Source organism: Hibiscus syriacus, unplaced genomic scaffold (genome assembly GCF_006381635.1).
Source record: "Hibiscus syriacus cultivar Baekdansim isolate YM2019G1 unplaced genomic scaffold, ASM638163v2 tig00116951_pilon, whole genome shotgun sequence".
Taxonomy (NCBI): domain Eukaryota; kingdom Viridiplantae; phylum Streptophyta; class Magnoliopsida; order Malvales; family Malvaceae; genus Hibiscus; species Hibiscus syriacus.
The window spans coordinates 5778037-5793745 of record NW_024063482.1 but is presented as its reverse complement, the minus strand read 5'-3'; the positions used below and the strand labels follow the sequence as shown (position 1 = coordinate 5793745).

Genomic DNA, 15709 nt, shown 5'->3' with positions numbered 1-15709 from the left:
TCGTGCATCGGATACACTGTATCTGACAGGAGTGACGAGTCGGAGTAACATAGTCTATAGCAGTAATATAACACCACAACCATAGTTCACGGATTTATGAACAGTTCCAAAAACAGCCAAAAGAAAAATCCACAGCAAGCATCCAACATTGTTATATAGGGAAGCCAGTAACATAGAGCACAAAAACCATAGTAAAAAATCCGTGAGCGGATCCATTATAACGTGCCTTGACCTTAACCAACTGCAATCAACTTGTAAAGTTGAATTTCACTTCATATTAAAAGCCTAGTCAGTCTCCTTATTGAGATGAAATGTTCACTACACCACAGAAATAACACCATTTCGACCATTCGGAGAAGGCCTAGAAGGAAAATGCGAGATTCGCATTGATACTAGTTCAGATTTTATTGACACGGACCAAAAGCTACAGAGTTTTCAAGGAAACATGGGAATAAATTATGGGCAGGCTTATACAAGTTCCAAAAATCATTATTTTTTGGGTGAGAAACTAAAAAAGGTTAAAAGGACCATCCCCTAGTTCATCTTTGCTCTATATCCCCTTACCTACAAAAATAACACACAATTCTTGAACATCAAGTTGAATCGGTACCAGTTTATTCTGATATTCTGATCTCAACTCCTAAAATGTCCTTCACCACCTCATATGTCACGAATGCAATAGCTATTGAAGGTACAACCTGAAAAAAGAGAAGGGAACAAACAATCTTAATTATCAACCATCAAAAGAAGTATTTTCATATTCAAATGTACAGATAAAACGTTGATTATATAATAAAACCATGAAAAAATAATTGTAAGGTATTAAATTGGTTCTTTTCAATACCAAATAACAACTTAATGGGAAGGTCTTGACAACGTTGCTATATTTTATCTACGATAATGCAAAATACACAAGGATTCTTTTTCTGACAGTTTAAGAAAAGAATAGCGTGAAAATCTTGCCTATGCAATCTTTTTCTGAGCTATATCTTATCCGTACTAAAATTTATTTTCATAATATCAATCACATGGGAGAAAATGTTACAGCTGCATTTATCAACACGTGAATGTAAGGGAATCAAGAGGCACTGACCTTCACAGAATTAGGAACCAAACCCTTGTATAATGCTCCAAAGCCCTCGTGCCTAACAGTTTTCCTGAATGCATCAATCATGCCAGTATACTCAAGAGGAGCCTTATGCCTACCATCACCTCTGACAACTGATGCAGCATCTTTCCATCCTACCATTTGCATTCTTCTACGAATGACATCAAGCGGGTAAGCAACAGTTTGTCCGACAGTTCCAGCAGCAGCTCCACAAGCAAGCCTCGTTGTCACACTCAACTCAGAGTCCTCAACAAATCCAAATTGTGGATTTTTAATTAACCAATCTTTTAGAGACTCATAGACAGCAAAGTTCAAACCCACATATGGTATCTGCAAACATAAAATGAGTTTGAAATCAATGATACAACAAATAAGTAAAACATCCCTTTGTCAGGTAATACAGTTATTCACCAACAGCAAACTCATTGATCACTTTAAACCACCCAAAATGGGGATACGGGCATTATGCAGAAATGACAAGAATGTGCTGGCGCTGACTGACTAAAGACCGATAAATAAAAAAATGGTTGAAAAAACTAGAGAAAGGTCCAAATTAAAATTCCCCAGAAGCTGATTTTACTAAGTGAAGGTTCCATTGTTGTGTGACCCTAAGAAAAAAGGATGCATGCTTCACCCCTCCCCAATTCTTTCTCTCACAAGATCTTTATGATCTGCCAAGCGATGATCTCATCAAAACATAACATTTAAAACCATTTAACTACGAAACTCCAAATTGAAGAAAATGAACAACTTACAACTCCAATGACAGAAGGAAGCCAACCCTTGTACAATGCCCATGGGCCTTCTTGCCGCAACACAGTAGACAAAGCATGGAACATCCCTCTGTACTGATAAGGAGAGTTTTCTGTCTGTGATATATACAATTAAATGATTATTTGCTTAGGTAGCCAAACTAAAGGAAAACCCACGCCATTGAATTAAGAATTAAAACAATTTTCAATTTTTCTTCTAATGCAAATAATTCAAGGAAATAACAAATTTATCTCCAAAGTTTACAACAAAGTAGTATCTTTCATCTTGATAACATTGAGATAGATTGAGACAAAAATTGAAACATCAAACATCTTCCAAAATGAAACAATGTTTAATAGCTAATACCTGTACAGTAATCCTGCCTCGTACCATATCCATTGGGTAAGTTGCAGACATGGCAATTATTCCAGCACATGCTCCAGCTCCAAGGCGTAAAAGAGGAGTGAGCTGAGCATCTTCTGCAGAATGAACAAGGCCAACCCTTATCTGAACATTCGAGATCTCAAGGAAATCGGTATATAAATAAAGAACATAAAATTAGAGATAATACCATTGTTAGTTTGCTGTTGATACAAATACAGGATTCCCCTGTCACAAAAATAACAAGAAACAATTAGCGAGAGAAACAGGCATTTATTTTGGTTCAAAACCTGAACATGTGTTGTAGGAGCAGTAAAAAGGAAAAAAAATATTGTATCCCCAAGGAAACTTAAGTCTGATAGGTTGCACTAGCTTAACCATAAACTTTCAGCTTGAATCAATGTTTTCAAAGCACGCACCTAGGCATTGTCCTCAGTGCCAGACAACACTAATGCCTCAAACCCTTTCTAGGCACAAACATTATATGCCTAGGCAATCTTTTTGCAAGTGATAGGTACAAAAGAAAAACCGCTTAATAAATGTTCCCTTTAATTTCATATTTATTTAAAGTTTTTTTCATTAATTGTACCTTTTGTAGCAAAAAAAGGGATAATATAAAAATTTTCTACTTCTCAATATTTGAGTACTCAACAACAAACATAGAACCGAAATAAAATCATGCATATTATCCAGCAAAAGAAACAGAAATTTTTGCAAGTTTTGGACCATTATTTAGAGGTGTTATTATCATAGATACCTTAAGCTTATTTTACATGCACACAAACACATACACATATATATACTGTGCCTCACTCCACTCAGGCTAGCACTTTTATGCGCCTTATGCCTCAAGTAGTATAATACTCTAGGGCCTCATGTGTATCTTTCCACCCTTGACAACACTGGTTCGAACTTCTCTTAGTTCAAATAACCAAACCAAGGACTGATCATCAAATTTTAGGGAACAAGTGAACACTAGCCTAAAAGACTTGACCAGTTTCAGTATGACAGTCAATCAAACTTGGAAATACAGAGTTGATAGACAAAAAAGTCAATCAATCAACCAATAGAATAATAAATAACAAGCTGAATTGGACAGAGTTCAGAAACCCTACTTTGAAGCTTGCTCGTAACTGAAGAATTTGACCGCAGAGTTAGGGACAATCCGTGCACAATTAGTACCATTTCCTTTGAATAATCCACGAAAACCTTCCGTTCTCCAAATGTACTTCAAGCCTTGAACTGTTCCATTGTATTTGATATTATGCGGATTCTGAACCTGCATTTCCCCCCCCCCCAAGAGAAGTTAATCATTTCGGAAACCAAATGACTCATCTTTCTGAATACGATAGAATCCAAAGAAATTAAACAAAAAAAAAACCTGAAGTAATATCTTCAAACGTTCCAAAGGAGCAACGGCAGTTCGTGACCTGCATATCGAAAAAGATTTAGATTAAACGAAGCATTAATCTTTTCACGCTTATTTTCCAAATAATAAAAGTCGAGATATTCAAATGTCTTTTTCCGTCGACACAAACAAACAGTCCATAGTGAGAAAAAGAGAGAGCTCACAGTCCACCAGCGACGCCGCCGGCAACGAGAGACTTGCAGATGCTAAGAATAGCATAGCTTGGGGCCTTGACGCCCTCTCTCGCTAGCTTCGCTTCCTCGGCTAGATTAACGATCGTCGAAACCGCCGATTCGCTAGTCTTCACATCCTCCGAAGCCATTGAAAACCAAAAAACACTACAAAAATCTTTGAAGTAACCGTAAGAAGTCGTTTTTCTGGTAAGTTTGACGAGCTCACGGGACTATCGAGGAGGATAATCCGGCAACCGATAGGATCGGATCTTCGCAGCGATTTATAGTAAAAAGAGGTTCCGCATTTTTCTCTTTTTCTTTATTATTTTTTAGTTTTTCTTTGTGTAGGTTTTTTGAGAGAGAGGTATGGTGGACTGGTGGTGGCGGCTGAATCGAGAGCTCGAGACTATGAGCTATTTGAGTGCGTGTAATGCCTGTTGCTTTGATGGCACGTGGGTTGGTGAAGCTTTTTCTGGGAGAAGATAATGAATCTTTGGTTTTATAAAGACAAAAGCGTAAACTGTGATTTTAGTACATAAACTATTAGTTTTAGTATATTTTAGAACTTAAAGTTTCAATTCTTTAAAATTATATCTTACGTTTAGTTTTTGTTTCATTGTAGTATCCGTCATTAAAAACTTAACGAACGGGCTGACAGGGCATAGCTCCGTTGGACGGACAATCAATTTGAATGGTGGACCACGAGAGAATGACGAGTAACATAATCTAGTTTCATGCACATCAGACTGTTAACGACGGAGATCCGAGGATGAAGAAGTCGAAGATTCCATCGTCGATTTGGGAGGATTGAGACATTTTTCGATGAAACAGAGACCGAAATCATATTTAGGAGTTTGAGCTTTATCAGCTAAAGAATGCAACAGCTGAATACTGTAGACGCAGCGATCGATGAGCTTGTTCGTTAAGTTTTTAACGGTGGGTACTAAAATGAAACAAAAACTAAATATTAAATATGATTTTTAAGAAAATTGATAGTTTAAATGCTAAATCGGATGAAAACTGATAGTTTCGGTACTAAGCATACAATCTACCAAAAAAATGTTAATAACATTTTTTTATTTAAATTTTTTATTCTAATCAATTTTTAATATAATTAAAAGTTACGATAACAAATATTTAAAATCTAAAGCTACATTTTTGCCATATCTTAAATATTTGTAATTTTAATTATATTAAAATTTGATTTGAATCAAAATTTTAAATAAAGCTACTTTAAATCTTCACATGATGATCCTCATCTATTAGGCAAGCTCCAACCTGTCAAAGCATTGACACAGCTGATCCTAACAGCTTTCTAAATAGTATCCAAGATGATTTAGGGTTGGGAACTATGACTCAGGATTTTTCTTCAGTTCCGGATTCACAAGGAATGCATCAAGAAGAACATGATCAAAGAAATTTGGGTGGATTCATTCCTACGAATATTCAAATGTTTCCCCATGGATTGGTCTCTTATCCTTTGGCCCACTATTTTTCTGGCATTGAATTAGCCTCAAATGCAGAGAATCCAATTGAGCCCAGTAGTAGTAATTTTAGTTCTCAAGAAATTGACCCTGGGGGAGTGGAACACGAGTTATGGCATGAACAGGAAAGAGGTTCTAATGGTGGTTTTGATTTTGAAAATGGAAGTTTTGAAATGCTTCAGTCAGATGATAAACAGCCTTCAACTTCAGCAAGGTCTAGGGTTGGCAGCTCTGGTAGTTCTACTAAAGCCCATCAGAAGTTTACAAAAGAAACTCGAGTACCAAGAGAACATCGTCTAAATGTTTTCAACTATCAAGATAATAGAGCTAGTGATGTTTACTTAGATAAAAGAGCTATGAGTTCTGGATCCATGCCTGCTTCACATACTAGTTCAATCAGGAGTAAAACCTCATCAGAAGCTTATTGGGAAGAGTCATCAACAAGGGTCTTTAATCCTGCTAGGGAGAAACAAGGTAGGAAAACAGATGCTTCTGTGCTTCCTTCTGCTGTATGTGTGAATGGTAAGAGTTTATCTGGGCATTCCTTGCAGGTAGATGATGATGCCGATCCGCCATCAATACTGGGCGCTGAAATGGCTGAAAGAACTATTGGCTTTGGACCTCAACCGGATGGTTTGTTTCCTAATCAAAAGCATCAAATGCCTGGATTTGAGGAAGCTCAGACAAGCAGATCAGATCCACTGTTTCGTATTCCTCCATTCCTCTCAGGTCCAAGTTCGGGCCGAAGAACAATGGATAAGTCTGTAGTTCCTCCCTTGGCCTTCACGGTAACAGGACCACCATTTCCATTTTTGTTCTGTCCTGTGTGCAACATTCTAGAAGAAAAAGGAACTCCAGATGCATCAACAAGCCCTTTTAGTTGGGATGAAGGTTTGGATAACAATGATTCTGGTAAATTTTTTGAATCATCCGAGGGACTTGATCAGCCTGAGGTGTCAAGTACTTCTAGTTCTATGAAAAAGGTTTCATCTCTTGAATCATCTGAGCATAAATTTGACATTCTTAAAGGTGACATTGCTAATCATTGGCAAAATTTGCAGTATGGACGGTTTTACCAAAATTCTAGAGATCCTCCAATGTTGATTTATCCTTCACCCGTTATGGTGCCACCGGTCTATTTACAAGGTCATTTCCCATGGGACGGTCCCAGGAGACCTCTTTCTACCAACATGAATCTCTTTTCTCAACTTACAAGTTATGGGCCTCGTATTCTTCCTGTTACACCCCTCCAATCTGTTTCGAACAGACCTGTCAATGTATTCCCAAGGAATGTTGATGAAATTCCAAGATATCACAGTGGTACAGGGACATACCTGCCAAACCCTGTAAGTGACTTATGACAATCTGTTATGAGCTTTTATTACTTGAAATATCTGCCCTGAACTTTGCATGCTTTGAGAGTAAGGTTGGTTACGGAGTCCTGTTTTTCCCATTCCCCGTTATTTGGTTGTGTTGTGTACCGTCGTTGTGAACGATCATTTGAAATGCAGTGTTATATTGGTCATAAGATACTACTACAGTAGTCTGTTTCATTATTATTTTGAAGTGATCTTAATATTTTTTGGTTCCATTTCTGCGTCATTCAACCTTGAGAACTATAGCCTTCAATAATTTTGTTTATGATTTGTTCTCTACTTTAGAAAGTCCCTATGACAGAACGCCATTCTGCAAATACAAGGAGGGGAAAGTATAATTACGACAAAAATGGCTACCATGGTGATAAAGAAGGGAATTGGAATGCCAATACAAAGTCACTAACTGCTTGGCATAGCCATGGTCGCAACCGAGATGAAAAATCAAGGTCTTGGGGCTCACATAAACATGTTTCGCTTACATCGTACCAGTCTCGGAATGGACCAGTCTGCTCAAACCCTTCACAAAGTAGTTCTGCTAGCATGCCATATGGCATGTACCCACTACCAGCCATGAATTCGAATGGGGTGTCATCTAATGGGCCTTGTTGTATTCCATCTGTTGTCATGTTGTGTCCTTATGATCATAATTCTAGTTATGATAACCCTGCTGAACAACTAGAATTTGGCTCTCTTGGACTGGTGGGTTTCTCGAGAATGAATGAAATATCACAGCTAAGTGATGGGATTTGCTCAAGTGGTGTATATGAGCAAAGGTTTCGTAGTGCTCTGCACAACAGTTGTCACTGGACCAGCCTTCTCCGCCCACCTCCTGAGGTACTATCTCTTGTTTGTCTGAAATATAGTTTCTTTCGAAGATGTTGCAAAACCGGTCTACATGAAAACTACTCTGCAAAAAGTGGATTTTCTGATCGAGTGAATCTTAGCGAGTGTTCTCACGAGATGGTGTCATCCATGCTTCTTGGCTTGTGCTTGTATGTACACCACGACCGACGAAAACCATTTTTGAAGTTGCCTGGTTTTTCGAGGATAGCGACAGAGTAATGGCGAAAGGAATGCAGGATACAGAATAGTGGTTAGTGTTTCAGTTTAGGGTTATACACACTGTAATTGAAATAGGGTTGCTTTAGTATTGCATCTAAGTTCTACATATCATGTTATAAACCCTAGTGATTAGGATTAAATTTCCAACATTTTAATAGGCTTTACTTTCCCCCATTTTTAATTTCAGTCTCTAAGGATGTGTTTGGTTGGGGGAATGTGAGATTCTCATAGGAATGAAATCCACATTCTCATGAGAATAAAATTCACATTCCCCCGTTTGGTTGGCCAGGAATGTTATTCCCGATAATCTTACATTACCAATAGTAGATTTTTTTGGTATATTACCAGGAATGTCATTATCTCTATTTCCTTAAATATTGTTGGATTACCGACGTTTTAGACTAAAATGCCCTTTAAAAAAATTCTTTCAAAAATATCATTATTTTGTCGTTGAATAATAAAAATTCTACGAAGGTTAAATTACAAATTTATCCTTAAACTATTTTAGATTTACAAAAAAATCTATAATTAAAATTTTATATGAAGTCCAGGGGTAAAATAAAATTTTACCCTTTTATTAAACCTTTTTATATTTTCAATTTTGTAAAAAAAAATTATATAAATTTTATGAATTTAATTTTTTTTAAAGAAAATGTATAAATATTTTTCAACTTGTTAAAAAAATAAATATATAATAATGAAAATTTGGTAAAATATACATTCTAATAATATTTTATTCTTTTAACCAAACACGATAATCTTACATTCATCTAAACTAACCAAACACAAAATACAACATTCTCAATAATCTTATTCTCTGATAAACTTTTATTAGTGAACCAAACGCACTCTAACAAGCTCTCAATTTTGTAAACTTTCTTGTTGAAAGTTACCATTGTATTGATGACATTTACTACATGGTAAAAAAAAAAAGGTTGATAAGAGAAACAGAAGCTAGATGGTTGTTGCATGGAATGTTGTGTTCTTGCTTGTAATTAGGGTTGTAAATAAGATGAGACATATCGCGAGTTACTCCAGATCGATTTTATCAATATTCGATAAATACTCGGATCGAATGGACTCGACTCGAACTCGAGTTCTTAACGAGCCAAAATGAGCTACTTGTTATTCGACTCGAGAAGCTCGTGAGCGACTCGAGAAGTTCGTGAGCAGCTCGAAAATATAATATATTAAGATTTTATTTTTTCAAAAATAAATTATTAATAATATTAATATTTATGTATTGAATTTTTTTAAATACAGTAAGATTTTCATTTATTTAAGGTTTATGTTCGGGTTTGAGTTTGAGGCTTCAATCGAGTTAAGTTTAAGATTTGTTTTTCCATTTTGAGCCTTTTCGAACTGCTTACGAGCTTCAGTTCAGGATTTCGAGGTGAGTCGAGTTTGAAAATTTTAAACTCGTGAGTTTTCGAGTCGAGTCGAGCTCGACTCAGCTCATTTACACCCGTACTTGTAATGATATCTTGTTCAAAATTATAGAATTTTATTTTTGTAGGGTTTATGGATAAATTATTTGGTACATTGGAGTTGGGTTAAGAAATCCTCATGTATCATTAAACTTTGATATAAATATTTAATTTAAATATGAATTTAGGTCATGTGTAATGTAATATATAAACTTTAATTTGATCTAATTATACATATTATTTGTTGATTTTGATTTAATTATATACATGTATTTCTTATTCTATTTTTTTTAACAAATTCTTATTCTATTTCAATTATTCACTTTTTGAAAAATGATACATATAATTTTTGGTATTCAATGTGGTATTCGATTTTTTAATCAAGTATTTTTTTAAATGGTGAAATTAGCATGTTGAATAAAACACTATTATTTGTGTATGTTAATATAATCTTTTTTAATATTTTTGGTGATCAAAAAATAATATATGTTTATAGGTTTATGTAAACATTATTGCTTGACTCGGGACATCCAAGAAGAATATATTTTATTTTACCACTGGAATCATTTAATGAATATGATATTTAACGAAGTTACTCAATCACATATTATAATTTGTAAAAATAAAAACGTAATTAAAATGTTATATATAATAATAATAATAATAAAATTTAAATTTATGTATCACAACATATACATTAATTTTAATTTGTTTTATATTTATATTTATCTTAAAAATGAAAATAATCTATTAATTATATTATAATCATATTATAATATCGATCTAAATCTTGAATCACAAAATAAAACGAAAAATTGAAAGCTCATTCAATAGTCGTTTTCCTCCCAATTGGATGCATTTTAATTTACTATCAGAAAATTCAAAACTCCAATAAAATGCCAAAGAAAAAGCTCAGCTATATTAACTTCGCAGAGATTTTTCTTTTTTCTGGGCTTTCAACAGCAACATTACTAATTTATAAACCCTAAAAGCTCCACTCCACAATCTTCCGTAAACTTCTCTACTGCTGTGGTCCATTTTTCTTTCATTCAAAAATAATTTCTATTTTCTGGAACAAATATCAACGCAAAGCATCTCTGAAGCCCTAAGCGCTTGAATTTCGGCTTCAATCGGGAATCTTCCGTTGAATCCTTCCTAGGTACCGTTGAAGCAACTCTTCTGAACTTGTATCTGTTTGGTACAGTAGAATTTCCTACGCTTTTTTTTATTACGCGTTTCTTAGATCTTGGAGTTTGAATGTCTAAGCTCGTCGAAGTGAAAAAGGTTCAGTAGTTTAGTTTTTTGCGTGCTCTCTGGAGTCGAGAATTTTTTTAAGGTAATTTTAGCCAGGTCTGTGCTTATTTATTCCTTTCTTTTTATAGAATTGCTAAATTTAAAGTTGTGGTTCACTTTTCTAATTATTAATATGTTTACTGTATCTAAATGCATCATTTAGCTTTTTCTAAAATAAATATTCGTTTTATTTATTGAAATTGATCGTGTCTTTTACTCGTTGTTTGCTAAATGGGGAACGTCTGCTTTGGAATTGAAAAGCTGGAATTGTTTCTAGAGAAAAAAGAATAAACAATGTGCCGGTTATGACTATTGCAATTTTTGTGTAATTATTTTTAGATCTGTTTAGTTAGATAGAAAGCTCATGATCTTTCTTTTTTTCAGTAAAAGGTGAGTGACGCATAACTTGCTGTTGGAAATTATAGTATCACAAGTAAACTGAAGAGGGAGCAAAGGGTTTTATATGTTAATGATTTTTAAGTAATGAAACACTGTGGTTCTTTCCATTGATTCTTGCCTTGTGAATCTATAATTACTAGGATGTGTTTTGGTAAGTTTGGAGTTAATTTATCCAACCTAACGATTGATTTGAGCCATGTGGTTCACTTGCGCCGGAGTTGATGATGATTAATGTCATTATTTTTGGGAAATTAATCGGAGAACTTGCTTGATCATAACTAGGTATATTTCTTTTGTTTTGGAAAAAGGTTATAATCTTAGTGAGTGGCATATAGGGTACATTATTGTTTCATTGCGATTGTGAACATTGGCTGTATTTTTATCTGCCGAAACTTAACTCATAGCATCTAATCTGGAACAATTTTCTTCGTGGTGCTTTTCGCTCACAACATTGTGATTTTGAATTTTTTTTCATACATTGTATATGGTTACTCAGCTGCAAATAGTCTTTGGTAGGGATTGTCTGAGCCAAACAAAGAGATGCAGGCTGTTGGCTTTCAGTTGGAATGAAGAACTTGCAGGTGTTTCTCTTTTAATAAGTAATTTTTCATACAAACGATTGCTCACTTCGAAGTTAGCTAATTAGTCATTGCTCAGAATTGTAGGTGTTGTTACTTCAGAAGTAACATGGAAATAACTGTTTGCATATTTTCTTACTGTTGCATTAACCTGCTTATCAGTTATCCCTTGACACTAACTTGAAGATAAATTCTGTTCAAATAATAGAGCAAACAAGACGTAAAACCTTCTACTCAAGATTCCATTGAACCAAAAAGGGAACAGCTGAACAATGAAACAACAGATGTCCCCTTAGCAGACACCGGTTCTTTATCCGCTTCAAGCAACAATGGTCGAAAAGTTTCACGCGAAGATATTGAACTCGTAGGAAACCGATCCCTTGTCTATTTTATTTATTTGTTTATTTTTTCTTTCTATCCATGATACTCAATGCTAGATGGATTTTTATATCCTTTTCTATTAGTTATGTGCAATTTAATGATTTATGTAAATTGATTGTTGCAGGTCCAGAATTTAATTGAACGATGTTTACAGTTGTACATGAATAGAGACGAGGTTGTCAAAACCCTCTTGACTCGAGCAAGGATAGACCCTGGATTCACAACATTAGGTATTCTCCTGAAACATCTTTATTAATTTGTGTGCGTGCACACACATATATGTATGTGGATTTGAAAATTTTCAATAAAATGCATTGAATGTTTATGCATAAGGTAGAACGTGTTACCAAAACCAACCTACTGCAATGATATCTTTGAATTTGTTATCTTAGCCATGAGTCAAGTACATTTCTTGTTCAAATGTGATTGAATTGGGTGCTAACTCTGTTTCTTTACTGTTCTTGTATATTCAGTATGGCAGAAGCTGGAAGAGGAAAATGCTGATTTTTTCAGGGCCTATTACATAAGGCTGAAGTTGAAGAAGCAAATCCTTTTATTTAACCATTTTCTTGAGCATCAATATCATATGATGAAATATCCTGTACCTCCAAAAGTTCCTCTGGCCCCAATACAAAATGGCATTCATTCCATGCCCGGTATGTTCTGACTAAATAAATAATAGACACAAGCTTGTTTTTGTTTAGTTAACTTATAAAGTGATCATTATTTGGTATGAAATAACCACAAGTTTTAATATATTTTATTAGTAGCATCATCGCTGGTCGCTGTAGAATTTTTTTTGAATGTGATAAATATTTATGATTGTCACTTGATATAACAATTTCTGAGTTAGATTATCAAATTTCTCTTTTCAAGTTCACAACTTGAGGAAAAAGATACTTCGGTTTCAAACACTTGTAGAGATTGGTTTTGTAATTTTCCACTTGATACGGTGTCTATTGCTGTTTGTTTGATCATTTCTAATTTAGTAAGTTCACAGTTCTCTTCTCTATTAGGAGAACTAGTGAGAAGTATAGGCCATTGAAACAAACTCATAACTTTCTTTTGTGATCGGTATCTGTGAAATATACTTTGTGTCAGATAATTTATTGTGGGAGTTCTAAGTATTTGGTTTGTATGGCTGTCACCGTCGTGGTTATTTAACACCACTTATTGGCAGTGCAGTTAACAACTTACCAATGGGATACCCTGTGATGCGACCTCCAATTCCAGCTGCAGGGCAACCCCATCTTGACTCTATGGGCATATCAAGCTGTCACGTGGTCAATGGAGTCCCTGCACCCTGCAATTTTCAACCTATGCATATGAATTCTGGGAAAGAGTAAGAAGTTCACCATCTTTTTTTTTTTTGTTAGTAGCCTGTAATTTGTAAACCTTACAAATATTTCCTTACCTGTACGCGTGAATACGCTGTTCTTTATTTTCATGATCTCGTGCTCAACTTATGCTATTTCTTTCAAGATAGGTTGCCTAATTAACCATTTGAGTAATTGCAAAATATCTGCTTGGTTAGATTGCAAAATATGCATGATTGTATTAAGGTTTATCGCATTATTGTACATCAACTCTGTTCAATTTAGCTGTTATTGGTATCATTTTGCTTAGCTACATGAATAGTTTTTACTACCGCATTCTTAAAGAGTGCTTAGATATTAATTTCTTGTCAAATTATTTCCAACCTTACCCATTTGTTATACCCTGCTTTTGGCTTTAAAAAGTTTATTATTTCTGGTCAAGTAACCTTCTTCTCTTCTAATTCTAGCATGTTGATGGACAACAATGCCGCTGATGTAAAACCTGCAGTTCCTCCAACCAATACCATATCATCTGTGTCAGAGATGCCTGTGAGCCCTACATCAGTTGCATCGAGTGGGAATTTTCCCTTCGCCGCATCAGACATGTCAGGGATGGGAGTAGATACATCGGCACTTGATTCAGCCTTCACAACAGATGTGGCAAGTTCAGTGGGGTTGCAGCTGGGACCGGAAAATGGAACTGGGAATTCTAGAGAATCCCTCAGATCATTGGATCAGATTCAGTGGAATTTCAATCTCATCGATCTGACGGTAGACTTGTCAAACTTGGGAGGTAACTTTTTTGTGGCTATGAGACCTACACACACATTTGAGATTCAGGCTTTTGTATTTGCTTTTCAATTTCCTGCGCTTAATAATTTGTGTACTGCCTCACTGCTATTTAATTCTTTTTTCTTTTCGGAGATTGTTCTCATAAAGTATGGATTACGGATTTTTTACAGATTTAGGAGCCCTTGGGAACTACCCGGGTTCTCCATTTCTTCCCTCTGATTCAGAAATGTTGCTTGATTCTTCAGAGCAAGAGGATATAGGTAATGAGATTATACAATGCTATTTACTTCGATGCCTACTTTGAAATATTGTAGGATGTTGATTAGATATTGTTATATCTATTAACAGAATGATACTAATACCATATGATGTTTTTCAACCCTTGATTTTTCTTCAAGTACTTGTCTCTAACATATGTTCAGACATGGGTACGGAGATACGACCCTTAGATCCTAATTCAGATGACATAACTTTAACTGGCATAAATATGATTTTACCAGACCTTTCATATACTCAAATTTATCGACATGTGCAGTTAAGATCTTGGCAGTCTTGTGAGTTCTAGTAATAGATAGGCAACTTGCATCAATGTGACATTTTGAAAAGTAATACTCTGCATGCCAGTTTTTTTACCATACACTAATTAATCTAACTTGTTTCAGTGGAGGAGTTTTTTGTTGATTCCATACCCGACCAGCCAAGCTCTCCATCCGATGAAGATAAACCGTAGCCGTAGACCAAGGTGAGTCCATACCTTATCTTCTTAAAACCGTTATAGTCGGACAGAGTTTGATCAATAAGAACAACATTTGACGTATATTCAGTAGGCAGTTTGTATCTTTAGCAAGATCTGAACCTTTGAGGCAGCATAATTTTATAGCTTGTTCATTCAAATGGCAGTCGACAGACAAGAAAGTATCCATATTCATCCATAGTAGTAATTTTCGTAGATTGTTGATACAAGACTATTTAATTATAATTGGCTATCGGCAATATGACACTATTTTGTTCCTAAATCTTTTGCTTTGCCTACAACAACAAAATTATAATTGGCTAATCCGTTGAAAGTTTGGACATTAATAGTGTAATTATGTGAAAATTTAATTATTATTATTATTATTATTATTATTATTAATTAGACTTTAGTGTGATTGCACTAAATTTTAAATTTTTATGACTGGTAGTGTGCGATTGTATCTTTTTTTTTTTCATGTCATATTTAGTAGTACAAATTGTAATTATATAGTTATATAAGTTTACATATTTAAAATATTATTAATTGTAAAATTCAAGGAAGTAATTACATCGATTTTTATTATCTTTTCAAGAATTGAATAGTGTAATTGGAGATTTTAATTATACTCAATTATGGACTTATAGATTACAATGACTGATTAAAATTATCACACGTGATAACTAATTGAATGTATATAATTTGTAATTCTAATTGTAATTGTATTTGTAAATTAAAAATAATAATTTCAAATAAAACACTTGAAATCTGAGATTAACCTCACACTTTATTTAGTGCAATCAAATACAAGGGCTTTATTATAGATAATTTTATGAAAACTTGCAGGGCTAGGCTCATCGTGTAACCATCTAGACCCGGTCTATGCGTTTCGACTAAGTTTAGTAGATCACATACATGATTCTTAAAGACATTTTCTGAAACCGTTATTCAATCATTGTAAAATCACATTATAAATGACATGATATTATACTATCAAAACCTAACTTGTAAATATAATACCAATAAATAATAAATTAATTTAAAA

General features: G+C 34.5%; 3 protein-coding genes across 8 annotated transcripts; 2 read left to right on the top strand and 1 right to left on the bottom strand.

Annotated features, from left to right (window-relative positions):
- Positions 1–500: 500 nt before the first annotated feature.
- On the bottom strand, positions 501–4223 carry LOC120189146 (mitochondrial adenine nucleotide transporter ADNT1-like). Its single transcript, XM_039192479.1, has 8 exons — positions 3815–4223; positions 3624–3672; positions 3358–3521; positions 2433–2470; positions 2228–2340; positions 1864–1977; positions 1094–1438; positions 501–698 (listed from the first exon to the last, which is right to left on the bottom strand). Exons 1-8 carry the CDS (start codon positions 3970–3972, stop codon positions 615–617), a joined length of 1065 nt encoding a protein of 354 aa, XP_039048410.1. The 5' UTR covers positions 3973–4223; the 3' UTR covers positions 501–614.
- An 836-nt stretch (positions 4224–5059) lies between these two features.
- On the top strand, positions 5060–7867 carry LOC120189111. Its single transcript, XM_039192447.1, has 2 exons — positions 5060–6653; positions 6969–7867. The coding sequence occupies exons 1-2, from the start codon at positions 5175–5177 to the stop codon at positions 7743–7745; spliced, it is 2256 nt and encodes a 751-aa protein (XP_039048378.1). The 5' UTR covers positions 5060–5174; the 3' UTR covers positions 7746–7867.
- Positions 7868–10181: 2314 nt separating this feature from the next.
- On the top strand, positions 10182–14908 carry LOC120188522. 6 transcript variants are annotated; one of them, XM_039191928.1, is made up of 9 exons: positions 10182–10331; positions 11381–11445; positions 11651–11806; positions 11948–12053; positions 12297–12479; positions 13009–13165; positions 13607–13932; positions 14102–14191; positions 14594–14908. In XM_039191928.1, the coding sequence occupies exons 2-9, from the start codon at positions 11431–11433 to the stop codon at positions 14659–14661; spliced, it is 1101 nt and encodes a 366-aa protein (XP_039047859.1). In that variant the 5' UTR covers positions 10182–10331; positions 11381–11430; the 3' UTR covers positions 14662–14908. The 6 variants fall into 6 exon arrangements, with proteins under 6 accessions (XP_039047859.1, XP_039047857.1, XP_039047861.1 ...); XM_039191926.1 differs by having other exon boundaries at positions 10182–10371; positions 11342–11445; XM_039191930.1 differs by lacking the exon at positions 10182–10331 and adding an exon at positions 10817–10941 and having other exon boundaries at positions 12297–12461.
- The last annotated feature ends 801 nt before the right edge of the window (positions 14909–15709 follow it).